Raw genomic sequence first — 14,732 nt, forward strand, 5'->3', positions numbered from 1 at the left:
TTTGCCACTTTTGCGCCGTCGCTTCCTCTTTCGAGTCACTGGGATTAAAGCCGGGTCCAGAGTAAGCAGAATGTCCAGAGTTGCCGACTAGTTGAAGTAGAAATTGTCATCCAAATCGATGTTAGTGATCGCTGTTCTGATCTCTAGAAGCTGTTTTCGGTCAAAGGAGATTATGGCGGAGACATTATGTACAAAAAAAACAAAATGGCTGCTTTCTACTTCAGCGCTATCATATTAATCAGCTCACCTAATTAGTGTATGACCACAAAAATATAAGGATGTATGTTTGAACAAACTTTTCTAAGGGCTATGTTTGCCCACAATCAAGTCTCCTTCTCAGAAGGACGTAAGATATCTCATCAGCAAACAGTCACATCGAGATTAGGAGGAGACATTAGTCATTACAGTTATGAATCACCTGGACCACCCTCCCTATTTGTCGGATATACCCTTGGCTCATACTTTAATTCGACCGGAGTCCTCCAAGCCATCTATTGTTTGACTATACGCATCAGGAGAAATCCATAGCCATCGATCCCAAATGAATGGAAACAATGGGACCCCAGATGGAATTAGATGGTGCAAATCATTCACATTCATTTGGGATTGAAGCCTGCAGACATTCCAGATATATATACACAACATTGTTGTGGAAAATGGACTCATGTCTGCATGGGGGCATTGAGATGTAAACTGTTCCTCACGGGTGGTCTGACTGGCTAACTAACTACTTGACAAACGTTTGTTTTGGGGTGACCCATCCCATGTGGACACAGCAAGAGAAACAGGTTGACCAGTCAGACCTCCAGTGAGGAACATCTCAATGCCCCCATGCTTACTCCAATTCATCTTCTCAAGGGTCATGCTGACTGGTTTGCTTTTCTGTGGTAAACTGGTTTGATGATTGTATCACACTCTTTCTCTGTGTTTAGCTCTGGTCTGTGGTTGATATGACCAAGATGTGTGCAGACAGTCATATAGTTGTGGGGTTGTGGAGAGGCCTGTGTGTAATGTATGTGTGCATGCGTGTGTACAATATGTCTGTGTGTACTTGAGGGAGTATATATGAGTGAATGACAGAAAAGTGAAGTGTGTTTTGTGTATAAATTTGAATAGGAATGTGAGTTGGTAAAGTGAGGAGTATGTGTCATTTGATACACCCGTGTCTGGAGTCCACGCACCAGTGCTTGTTTATTCACCACTGCCCTGTCTTTATGGTGACTTCCAGTAAGAGGCCAATGACCCTCACTAGCTGGAACAACAAGGGCCAGGGGAGCTGCAAAAAGGCCCCTGGGTGTGTGGAGTGTCACTAAAGATCCCCTCATTGCATGTTGGTTTATTGTCGCCGTCTAACCTGCCTGAGTTATTTCCATGTTCTGTTTGTTTGGCCTGCAGTCAAAAAGGCACCAACGCTAAGGGTCACCCTTTTGAAATCGATCCAGATATGTTGCACACTTTGAACTAACTGCAGTCTTATGGTCCCCAGTCTACTTCAATGTCATTTTTTCACCACTCTGCTTTATCAAATATATGAATGGCAGCTAGGTCTGAGGTTGTAAATAGAGTTGCAAATACCCATAAATGATTCACACAAGCTATATTTAGGCCTAGTCATTGTATACAGTGAGGGGAAAAAAAGTATTTGATCCCCTGCTGATTTTGTACGTTTGCCCACTGACAAAGAAATTATCGGTCTATAATTTTAATGGTAGGTTTATTTGAACAGTGAGAGACAGAATAACAACAAAAAAATCCAGAAAAACGCATGTCAAAAATTGTATAAATTGATTTTGTTGCCGTTTTTAATTAGGCAAGTCCATTCATTGACCCATTGACAACGGCAGCCTTACGAGTCATTCCTCGGGTTGTGTTACATAGTTATTGTCTGAAGAAGGGGAAGCAGGTTAGGAGACAGTGCTTTGGTATCACTCCTGCTTCATATGAACAGTTATACCATTGCGTCATAATTTCCAGTCACAAATTTGAGTGACAAACTCCAGGAGAGGTTTATTGAGACTACTGCTTTACAGCCTATTGATGTCTCTTTCTTTGCACATGCTATGTCATTTTTTTATGGGTCAAATTCATCTTCAATGAACTCTATGTATTCCTATAAACGAGTGCCTTTAAAAATGTTTCAGGTTTCTTTTGACTTTTGACATTTTTAGGTCCCATGTGTGATCGTCTAGTACTTTTCTCTCCACATAAGAGTTAGTGGAAAGATGTCCTCCCACCTTCCTGTTTGATGGAAGAGTGTTCTGCTCACAATAGGTAGCAGCTGTGGAGGAGAGGTGGGTTGGATGTAAACTGGACAAGAGGAAGCGGATGTTTCAAACCCACGCAGAGATTGTCTGTGATTTCAGCGCACAGGGCTTGCAATTCAACCATTTTCTGCTTCTTGTCCCAGTTTTTCCATTTGAGTTATCACGTCGATGGGCATCCAACTGCCCTTGTCCACTATACACATTTCCAGTGCCAGTCATTCAACAGCCACCTCCTCATTGCTCAGAATAGGTTCAATGCCAAGTTCATATCTGCCACACCATGCCTCCACGAACCCCTCAGACTTGGTATACAATCACGACTTCCCAAAATGTTTTGGACTCTGGCCAAAGAAGATATTACATCCAATAATAGTTACTGCATGATGTAACAAGCATTCTCAAGCCAGGTCCTTGTTGGGTGCTTTTCACATAGGGTTTCTTTGTAGTTAATTTGGCATCTGTGCAAATGTCTGTTCCTTGATGGTGTTAAGGGTTGATCCCTTGTGACTCAGCTCAACTGTGATTCCTTCCGACAGTAACCTCTGAGCCTATTTCAGTATGCTCCAAACTGAAGAAAACAGACATAGGATTTCACACTTGGTTCCTTTCAGCCAATTTTGGTGAACTCAGTGCGTTTCGCTTAATTTTATGTGGAGTGTGAACACTCCAAAGGATCTCAGACCCCTCAAAAGAGCCCCTGGAGCAAACCGAACTGAGACCATCTCGAGAGGTGGTCTGAGTTCGGTTCGCTTGAATTCTGTGGTCCGGTTCCATTTTTTAGAGCAAATTGAACATAATTATTGAACATGTTATTCCTGCACCACACACTAGACTACTACAATACCGTTTCCCCTGCCAGTGCCATAAGTTCTCACATTGGTGACACAAAAGAGGGAAGATGATGATGTGAAGGTTCGCGGAAAAAATGTGTGCCGTTTATGGATATTGATTAGCGGCTGTCAAGGATGCACATAAATTCCAAAATGTTTGTAATTTTTTGTTCAGATTATTTCTTTGTAATATGTTCTCCATAGGATAAGAGTGCTTCATAAAGGGTTTGTTTGATTGGGGGGTTGAATAGTGTGAGAAGACAACATATTTGGGGAGAATCACACTATAGGGTACAAAATCAATTCTAGCTCTTAAAGGGGCAATGGCATACATTGGGTGTACAATGTTCAATTGTAGCATTATTTAATATGCAGTTATTCTTCTGCTATGTATTATGTTACCAATAATATTGACATGTTCATAGTGTCTTGTTAATAGTAATTGATTACAATTACTCATCTTTTAACAAAATGCAATCTATTAGCTTCCAAAATGTAAGTCGGTATATCTAGCTGTCTGATAACACATTCTGATAGAATGGATTGTCCTCCACATGGTAAAAACCCAGAGTGAATGTTGGAAAAAAAATGTTGGTTCCTTTCTAAACATAACAATGTGAATTGTGAACAATTTACCTTCTTATCTTTCTCTCCACTGTGGTGGGAGACGGTTCTTCTGAAATGCTGTAATTTGTGTATTACACTTCATCAACAGCTATTCAAAATATCTTCATTTGATTTGCCTTTACCTACAGTGTGATTCTTTTATTTTATACTGGAACAGGAATTTATGGTCTATGTCACCCAGATATCATTAGTTAAAGGAGTAAGGTTTCAAGTATGGTTCCATCCAATTTAATGAGAATTTGTTTGCATGGAAGTCTAAAACAACAATACTAAAGTCGTTAAAAGGAAAATGATCCAGAAATTAGAGTTTGTCTTAGTTTTATTATTCCATTGTGCATAAATACAAATTACAAAATGCAGTTTAAAACCTTTATTACGGTACTGCTAACCTTTTCCCAACATCCCAAGGGCCCTCAGTAAAAAAGAAAAAAAAGAAAAGAATGGTGTCCAAGTTTCTTATAACTGAACTTTCTTGTCTTTGTTAGACATAACAGTGCATACCTCACACATCCTCACAAATAATTACCAGTTGCAAATGAACATGCCTCACATAAGAAGACGACATGATGTTTTCCGATCTGCGTTATCTTTACAGCAGACATTAAATAGATGGTGAAAAGCTGGGGCATTTGCCTTTAATTTTCTACTGCACTCAAGGTACTTTTGTTTCGTGTAGATTTCCCGTGTTGAACACTCTCTGGCGCTGTCACAGCGACTTACACAGCATCAGTTCAATGGAATTTTGTCTCTACATCGTTGGGGACTTCCAGAAATAATCGTATTTCCTGATGCGGAGGAGACTCCAGCAGAGAACAAGCGAAGGATATTCTTGGGCACCCACTCTTTTGGCAACCTCCACCCCTCCCAGACCTATGAAACATTACAAACCCTGTGAACTCTTTTTATCACACATTACATTTCACATTAAGACACCTTTAGGCCCCGCCTATTCATTTCATAGCTGCAATAACAACACTCTAGTTTGATTTCTCCAGATGATTGCATCCATGCGAAGTCTTTGTTCTTCTCTACGGTATGATTCTCTCTTTGGGGACTTTGGGAGACAGAAGGCTTTGGCATCTGATGCAGTGACGGAAGGGAGTGAGGGACACACCCACAGGAGATGGAGCAGAAGAGGGTCAGGTTGTGTCTGGTGGTCAGGGATGGAAGTAACTAATTACAAATACTCTTGTTACTGTAATTGAAAAGCTTTTCCATGTAATTTGAGCATTTGTCAAAGACAATCATTTAACTTTTACTTAAGTATGTTTTGAATGAAGTATTGTACTTCTCTACCTTATTAAAACCATCCGTTACAGAGTACAATGTTTTGTAGGCTATCCATAATAGTAGATCATGAGGGCAAGGAAGGTTTACGACTGAGCACCTCCAAAAAAAGGTAATTCGTTGTTTAGTCAGTGCCCAATCAAATAAAATGTCATGCATCACACAAATAAAAGCCAATCATATCAAGCTGTGCGCACAAAGTGAATAGAGATTTTATCAAATGCAAAAATAACTTAGTTTAGTTCGAGACGAGTCATGAAAGAGAGGAACGTTTTTATATCAAAGCGGTGTGTGCGAAAACAATGGAGACGGAGGAGACTGTGACCAGTTCTCCTTCAAGCACAAGAGGTGATGCAATGCAATCTTTGCTTACCCAGGATGGCAGAGGTGGCAGCCTACACAAATTCTGCCTCGAACTTCAGGAAATATTGTAGAGGTAAGATAACTAGCTACCTATGAATGATCAAAAATGTTGCTATGGATGGCTTTAGCAGCTATTATAGATAGCTATCTAATAGTCTTATGTATGTTAGCATTAGCCTATTGTGTAGCATGCTAATGTTAGCGAGCTATCCTTGCAGCTAAGTTAGCTTGCTAGGTACATGGCTAACCACAACCCAATGAGCATAGCTTTTATGGCTAGCACGCCAGTGTCACTATGTGTGATGGTGGTTAACTACCTAGCCATGCAATTTATCTGGGCTAGCTACTGTTGACTAACCCCATTCTGTACAAATTTGCGCAATCGCTGCATTCAAACGAGGCTGCAATGAAAACTAATTGAACTGTAGTGACTGTATTGGCATCAAAATCTGGGGTGTGAACTACGTTTCTATTCAAGCGTTGATTGACATGGTAATGGCCCGATGGTATTGGAGAAAGTAGAAAAAATGGACCCCTCTAACGCTGTAGGTTAAATTGTGACGTGTCATGACGTAACGTACAGCATGCATAATGCAACTCATTCTGTGTCGTACAGCCTCCCTCCACCAGGTGTAGTGCTGAATGCATTCATTTTTTGCGTCGTCATTGCAAGCCATCATGACTCTCAAAAGCCGCGACAGCCGCTGTTTACTTCTGAAGATAACTTTAGTGCCTCCCTAAAAACCTGATTCAAATTCAACACAAACCTTCACATATGTATGTAATGACACATTATATAAACTCATTATAGTGTTTTATTTACATTTTAGAGTTGATAAGTTGGACAGATTGGGTGAAAAAAGCGTTTTGCCCACACGGTTTATCTTTCCGCATCACAAAGTAAGTTTCGCTTCCCCACCCACCATTTTTAAAAGGACCTGACGGAGCTCATTGCCTTCTTCAATCATGCAGAGATGGGCAGCATGAAGGTCTCGTCATTGATTTAACATTAGGCTAACCTCAGCAAGTGAACAGCGAATGTTAGCTTGCTTGGTCATGACACAGTATTTAGAGAGACCTAGGATTTTTTGCTATGTACTGTAAATTAGGATAACGTTAATCTAAAAGCCTGAGACTCAGTTAGTTTAACTGTGCATATAATTGTGTGTCTACACAATAGGTACAGCTAGACATGGACTCATCGCAACATTAGACAACTTGTTAGGTCTCAGAACGTGATGAACTCACTGCAGTCCCGGTATCTGAGAATAATAAGTATGGAAAGTCTGTCTGGGCTATTGTAATGTCCGTGATATGATGAACTAAGTTGCCACATAAAGCAGAATTTGCTGAAATATTCCATATTTGTATGTTGTGTATTTACAACTATACAGATTTGGTCGACAATAATCATCATCTTGGCACAATGACAGAGGACGAGACAGAGCAGCATTCATCATATGAAGATGATTTCTTCTCACCACTGATGCCAAAAAGGTCACAAGGTACAGGGGAGCTGGATGGGTACCATGCCTGTGTGTCAGACAATATGGACTTGCTTCATTCCTTTCCATACATAAAGAAGCTGTCCCTCAAACTGAACAAGGGCCTGCCTGCCTCTGTGAGACTCTTAGCCATGTCGGACTGCTCTTCACTGCAAAGCGAGCTAGGATAGACTTGATTCACTTTGACAATCAGTGCCTGCTGAAACTGAACAGCATGTTCAGAGAGATGTTCAGAGAGAAGTGTAGGCCTTAGATCAGAACTCCTTTTGTTTTTGCTCAAGGAACACTAAATAACCTAATGTACTCTGTACATGGAGCCTATATATAGTTTGTCAATCTAATACTGTCACGTTCACTATCTTCAAACTCCCTGTCGTATATAAGCCAAGGCGCAACGTGCATGGAATTCCACATCCTTTAATCGAAGTGAAACCAAAAACAATACAGAAAGGAAATGGAATGGAATGTGACGTTCTGGGCTGCTCGCAGGCAGCTACACAAAAACAAGATCCCACAATCACAGGTGGGAAAAGGCTGCCTAAGTATGATTCCCAATCAGAGACAATGATAGACAGCTGCCTCTGATTATGAACCATACTCGGCCAAAAACAAAAAAACAGACAACATAGAATTCCCACCCCACATCACACCCTGACCTAACCAAATAGAGAAATAAAATGGCTCTCTAAGGTCAGGGCGTGACAAATACAGCCCATTTTCTATTTTGAGGGGTTTGCTCATTCATTTAGCATAGGAAGCTAGCTCTGTGATCACGCTGGTGGGAATGCACATTGCTTGTGTGACTGCATAGGACAACACATCAACTCCTTTATCCTAAACCAGGGATCATCAACTACATTCAGCCGCAGGCCGATTAAAAAAAAATATATATATATATATATATATATATATATATATATATATATATATATATATATATATATATATATATATATGAAGAAAAAATGTATATATATATATATATATATATATATATATATATATATATATATATATATATATATATATATACATTTTTTCTTCAGCGGATGGTCTGGGGGCCGGAAACAGCAGGGTTGGCAGGTAGCCTAGCAGTTAAGAGTTTTGGGCCAGTATCCAAAAGGACACTGGTTTGAATCCCAGAGCTGGCTAGTTGAAAAATCTGTAGATGTGCTCTTGCGCAAGCCACTTGACCCTCATTTCTCATGTAAGTCACTCTTGTAAAAAGCGTCTGCTAAATGACTAAAATGTAAACATAATTACAAATAATTTTTAGACTGCAAATTGACCTCAAGAAGCCCACACAGATGTAATGTTTGACTGAGACATAATCATTTCAAACCTTTATTTGTATACGATCACGTGTCTCTCTATTATGCGTGGGAATACTAGGGACAGATTTCTTAAATTAAAATAACTTGGATCTGATTTCCTGGTATTTTTGCAGACTATTATGTCCAACAATAGAACATTTATTTATTTTGTATTTATTTATAGAAGACTCGGGGGGGGGGGGCAAATAAAACCACCCGCGGGCCGCCAGTTGGGGAACCCTGTCCTAAACTATGATAATCAAAGAGAGCTCTAAGGGAGATTGTTGTTGTGGATTTTTATGAAGTTGTGACCACAATGAAAGAGTTATCACTTGAACTGCAAATGGAAATAAATCAATAAACTGCTTTATTCTAAAGTTGTCAGCACCCCCTCTATCTCTTGTGCTTGTGGTTGTGGTCAACTTAGTTTGGAGTGACTTGTTCATTTCCTTAGAAACTGGCAAACAATCAGCAACAATGGACATTCATTTTGACAGTGTTGTGCCAATATCCTCTCCAGTGAGGGAAAATTATATTATGAGTCCATTAACCTTTGTTTCCACTTACAAGTGATCATTATACAGTCCCAAATCATCCTTCCTGCTCTTAATTGTGAACCTCATGTGGCCATTCAACTGTACTAGCATTCTAGTGCAGTTGAATAATTACTCACACACACACACACGGACGCAGCGGTCTAAGGCACTGGATCTCAGTGCAAGAGGCTTCACTACAGTCCCTGGTTCGAATCCAGGCTGTATCACATCCGGCCGTGATTGGGAGTCCCATAGGGCATCGCACAATTGGCCCAGCGTCGTCCGGGTTTGGCCGAGGTAGGCCGTCATTGTAAATAAGAAGTTGTTCTTCATTGACTTGCCTAGTTAAAGGTTACAGACACCACACCACACTGACCAAAAAGTTATTTTGTTGGCATTTACGTGTGTCCCCATTGCGATTAGATCGTAATCATAACCTATTTCTTTCACTTACTTTTTTTTTAAGGGGTGGATCAGCTTAATATTGCGGAAAGAATATTGCTTCCATCAATGTAATTGTCTGCATCATTTCCAATCCCCCATATATTTTTGGGGGTAAATATATATATCCATACACGCATGCATACATATACACATATATACATACACATACCTATATAGACATACATACTTTCTTTCACCTACTTGTTATGCTGTTTCGTTGTTCATTTGTTCAGTCGTTTCATTCTCAACCAGGATTTCATCATACATGTCAAGCAGTAAAGTTTCAGCTGTCTGTCCGTGGCCTCTCTTCCTCAGTGCGCACTGTCAATCAATCAATCAAATGTATTTATAAAGCCCTTTTAACATCAGCCGATGTCACAAAGTGCTGTACAGAAATCCAGCCTAAAACCCCAAACAGCAAGCAATGCAGATGAAGGTCCCGTGTGGCTCAGTTTGTAGAGCATGGTGTTTGCAACGCCAGGGTTGTGGGTTCGATTCCCATGGGGGACCAGTACGGAGAAAAAAATTTATGAAATGTATGCATTCACTACTGTAAGTCGCTCTGGATAAGAGCGTCTGCTAAATGACAAAAAAAAAAAGAAGCTAGGAAAAACTCTCTAGAGAGGCCAGAACCTAGGAAGAAACCTAGAGAGGAACCAGGCTCTGAGGGGTGGCCAGTCCTCTTCTGGCTGTGCCAGGTGGAGATTATAACAGAACATGGCCAAGATGTTCAAACGTTCATAGGTGACCAGCAGGGTCAGATAATAATAATCACAGTGGTTGTAGAGGGTGCAACAGGTCAGCACCTCAGGAGTAAATACCAGTTGACTTTTCATAGCCGATCATTCAGAGTTAAAGACAGCAGGTGCGGTAAAGAGAGAGTCCAAAACAGCAGGTCCGGGACAAGGTAGCACGTCCAGGTCCGGGACAAGGTAGCACGTCCAGTGAAGGTAGCACGTCCGGTAGCACGTCCAGTCAGGGTTCAATAGCCGCAGGCAGAACAGTTGAAACTGGAGCAGCAGCATGACCAGGTGGACTGGGGACAGCAAGGAGTCAGGCCAGATAGTCCTGAGGCATGATCCTAGGGCGCAAGTCCTCCGAGAGAAGAGAGAGAGAGAATTAGAGGGAGCATACTTAAATTCACATAGGACACTGGATAAGACAGGAAAAATATTCCAGATATAACAGACTGACCCTAGCCCCCCGACACAAATTATTGCGGCATAGATACTGGAGGGATATCTAGGGGGATATCTTCAACCACCAACCTACTACCCTGAGACAAGGCTGAGTATAGCCCACGAAGACCTCCCCCATGGTACGAACCCGAGGGGGGCGCCAAACCGGACAGGAAGATCACGTCAGTGACTCAACTCTCTCAGGTGACGCACCCCTCCTAGGGACGGCGTGGAAGAGCACCAGTAAGCCAGTGACTCAGCCCCTGTAATAGGGTAAGAGGCAGAGAATCCCAGTGGAGAGAGGGGAACCGGCCTGGCAGAGACAGCCAGGGCGGTTCGTCGCTCCAGTGCCTTTCCATTCACCTTCACACACCTGGGCCAGACTACACTCAATCATAGGACCTACTGAAGAGATGAGTCTTCAATAAAGACTTAAAGGTCGAGACCGAGTCTGCGTTTCTCACATGGATAGGCAGACCATTACGTAAAAATGAAGCTCTATAGGAGAAAGCCCTGCCTCCAGCTGTTTACTTAGAAATTCTAGGGACAGTAAGGAGGCCTGCGTCTTGTGACCGTAGCGTATGTGTAGGTATGTACGGCAGGACCAAATCGGAAAGATAGGTAGGAGCAAGCCCATGTAATGCTTTGTAAGTTAGCAGTTAAACCTTGAAGTCAGCCCTAGCCTTAACAGGAAGAGAGGCTAGCACTGGAGTAATATGATAATTATATTTTTTGTTCTAGTCAAGATTCAAGCAAATTGATATCTTTCTGACAGATAAGATCTAAACCAGGCCAGAACTTGTCCGTATAGACCGATTTGGGTTTTCAATCTCTCCAAAAGAATGTGGTGATCGATGGTATCACTGTCACTGTGTCCGTTTCTATCTTGTCCAGCTGTGTATGTAACATTTCACGTAATCCCTGTTTCTTGTCAGCATCGAAGTAGTGGTCCTTGTGCCTAGCATCGAGCATGGTGGCGACACAGTAAAGAGGCTCAAAGAGAATGCCACCAAATCGGTTTTCAGCTGTGCTAACATAATTGCAAAAGGATTTTGTAATGATCAATTAACCTTTTAAAATGATAAACTTTGATCAGTAACACAACGTGCTATTGGAACACAGGAGTGATGGTTGCTGTTAATGGGCCTCTGTACGCCCATGTAGATATTCCTTTTAAAAAAACAGCCGTTTCCAGCTACAATAGTCATTTACAACATTAACAATGGCACATAGCCCTTTTTCAAAGGGATTAGTTGTTTTTTAGGGGCAGTCGCTCTTTAAGAAATGATATTATTAGACTATTCGTTGGATCATAATATACAATTTTGACAGTGTTTCTTCCCAGCCAAAACTGATCTTTGCATTACCGCTGTCAGATGACAGATAGCTAATAGGCTATTTTATAATGTTGTCTGGTGAAATGAATAAGTGAATGTTCACCACATATGTTTATCTTTCACAGAAATGGTGGAGTATGTAATGCATGTAATGTTTATGTTTTATAACCCTCTAGACTTCAGATGAAATTACATAGGTAAACAAGCAAGACCATAAAACCCTGCACACTCTCTATGCCATTCCATCATGTGCCTACAATTTTCACATACTTTAGTTTAGTTTTTTAAGATAGGCTGGTGGACTTTCTATCATGACTTTCTATCATGTTTGTACAAAGAGATTAACTCAGGGGGAACAAATTGCCCTTTTCTGTAAAACAATGAAAAGCACCAACATTTACATTGAAAGTCAACCATCTGTTTTCTCTAAAGGTATCCTTTCTAAAGAGACCCTTTTCACTGCTGGGACAAAAGGAGGGTAGGAGGAGGAGGAGGAGCTGTGGGAGGGAAAAGTTACAAGGACAACCAATAAGGATGAGACCTCCTTGTCCCCGCCTTCGAATTAAGGCACTCCTCTTCACTTTTCCCCCTCTGGCTGTTGGTCTGCAGTGTACTGGAGGAGAATGGAGCATGTGGAGTGAATCAGTGGCAGTGGGCATGTCACAATTCACTCTGGGAACCTGATCAACACTGCTGGTGGAGTACGTTTGGGCAGCAGCAGGATGGATTGCAAAATTGGATTCCAGCTGAGTGTCTCCCTTTTAGTGGTAGTTTTGGTGGGCCGTTGTGAGGCGTTCTGGTTTTCCTGGGGCGGTACAGATGGCACCACTGAGGCCCCATCGCTGGACAATGAGGGATCTCTGAACCCAGTGACTAGCAATGAATCACCAACGCCGGAGAACATTGAAGAAGTGGGGGCAGATCTCATTGACATAGCAAGCGGGATACATATGTTTGTGCAAACTTGGAACCAGAATGCGAAGGCCACGGAGGCCCCCAAGCTGACCACTGTGAGGTCAAAAGCCAGGAATGAGCGCCCAATGGAAAAGGGTGCCGGTCGGCCCACGTCAAGGAGAAGCAAACCTGGTAATGACATGTCCGCAGTACAGGGTATGGGATCAGGTCTCTGGGAGTGGTCAGGGGTTGGGAGTGGGTCTGGATTTGGATCCTGGTCGGGATTTGGGTCTGGTTCTGAATTCGGATCTCGGTCTGGATTTGGTACTTGGTCTAAAATTGAATCTGAATCTAATTCTGAATTTGACTCAGAGTTTGAAATCAGATCTGGGTCAGAAATCAGATCTGGGTCTGAAATCAGACATGGGTCTCAAATTAGACCTGTGTCTGGAATTGGTTTTGGGTCTCAATCTGGATCTGGGTCTAGCATTGAATCTGGATCTGAACCAGGAGCCTCTATGTGGGATGGCCAGGAGGGAACAGTTTTACCCACAGACCTCATCGGTTTAGCAAAGAATGTCAATGTGCTTGCAGGGAAAGAGAATGAGATGCTGGGTATTATCCAGGTGGACCTAGCAGAAAGTGTCTTGGACGAGCACAACAGAACAGCTGAGTGGAATGCTATGGTTTTCCCCATAGACAGTCAGCCCGTCCCAAGTGTTAATGTCTCTCTTGAGACAACTCCCAGTAGCAATAGAGTAATTAACAGTAGCTCTAGTTGGAATGCCAATAATTTTAACTCGACAAAGTATTCTGATGAATACACTGTCTCAGGTGACTTTCTAACCCCTTTTGACAGCAACCACTCTCTCTTAGCTACTAGTGAGACTCCAGCCCCGGAATCCCCACGTTGCTGGCCCATAGATTTCCATTTGCCTTTCTGCAAATCCATGGGTGGCGACAGCTTTTTGTTGCCCAACTATTTCAATCACAGCAGCGTGAAGGAGGTCCGGGCTGTTTTGGGCTCTTGGGCGTGGCTCTTGAGGTCGCGCTGCCACCATAGCCTGGAGTGGTTTTTCTGCCTTCTGCTGGTGCCCAGGTGCCCCCGGGGACTGCCACCGCCTTGGCCTTGCCGCAGCTTCTGCGAGGTCCTGCAGGACAGCTGCTGGACAGTCCTCGATGAGGGCAGCCTCCCTATGGAGTGCCACTCTTTGCCTGATGAGGACGATGGGTATCAGTGCTTGTCAGTTAGTAACCAGAAAGGTAATCACTGGTTAAAATGTATCCCCTTTTTGGGAATCCATTTTCAACCATCCCCAATCCCACCCCCTGTTTCTTTTTTTGTCACCCAGTAGTCCTTGGACATTTGTCTCGTATTTTTTGGGCTCATCCTGACACAGTGTGTTTTAAGTGCATTATATGAAGGTTCATGGGACTAACCAGTGTATTTCCGTTTGCAACTCAACCCTTCAGCAACAACAATGGTGTGAGCAAAGACTAAACAAGCATGGCACTAGTGTTTTCCTCATAACCCAAACCGGTTGCATGTCAATGTATGTCCAAGTCTTCCGGTTGGCAAGTGACTAACTAAAATGTATAAGAATGTGTCACACACACACATGAACGCACACACATTCCCCCAGAGGTAAAACTTTTTTTTTTTTTTCTGGAGAGCTATAGATGGGCTATAAAGAGACTTTAGCATAATGTAAGTTAGGTGCAGGATAAAGCGTCTACTTTTGAGGGAGAGGGACTTGCTGAAGTTGGAAGTTTATATATATATAGTTTGAGATGATGTAATAAAACCAGAGTAAAGGGCTAAAGGTCACAGTTGGATTCCGTGTTATATGATTTGTCCCTCCAAGACTTAAATGGAGTATTTATAGAGTCATTTTATTTCTTTCATGTGCACTTAAAGGAGTGAAGGACACCCCGGCATGTAGTGTACATTCTATACATAATCTTTTGGCATGCCATCTTTATATCAACAAGCTGTCACATGTATTCAAAGAATAAACCATTGCAACACACATTACAAGCAGTACATGTACATGGTAACTTTGAAATGAAAATGATTACATTTTGGTTGTATGAATTGCTTGTCATAGTTTGTGCATTCTGCTCTCTACATGGTCAAATGAGCTGTCGTGTTAC

At 42.1% G+C, this 14,732-nt stretch overlaps 1 protein-coding gene across 3 annotated transcripts in view; it reads left to right on the forward strand.

Moving 5' to 3' along the window:
* Positions 1–14,732, forward strand: part of LOC115156202 (collagen alpha-1(XVIII) chain) — a 202,118-nt gene that overhangs the window by 78,239 nt on the left and 109,147 nt on the right. The window contains exon 1 of one of the 3 annotated variants that reach the window (XM_029703582.1): positions 12,199–12,770. The exons of 1 other annotated variant lie outside the window; for it this stretch is intronic. In XM_029703582.1, the coding sequence (XP_029559442.1) occupies positions 12,407–12,770 (364 nt within the window). In that variant the 5' untranslated portion in view covers positions 12,199–12,406. Of the gene's footprint in view, positions 1–12,198; positions 12,771–12,826; positions 13,842–14,732 lie in introns of those variants that run through there. One more of the 3 variants, XM_029703581.1, reaches the window with a different exon arrangement.

This window comes from Salmo trutta, chromosome 20, assembly GCF_901001165.1.
Source record: "Salmo trutta chromosome 20, fSalTru1.1, whole genome shotgun sequence".
Classification (NCBI taxonomy): Eukaryota; Metazoa; Chordata; class Actinopteri; order Salmoniformes; family Salmonidae; genus Salmo; species Salmo trutta.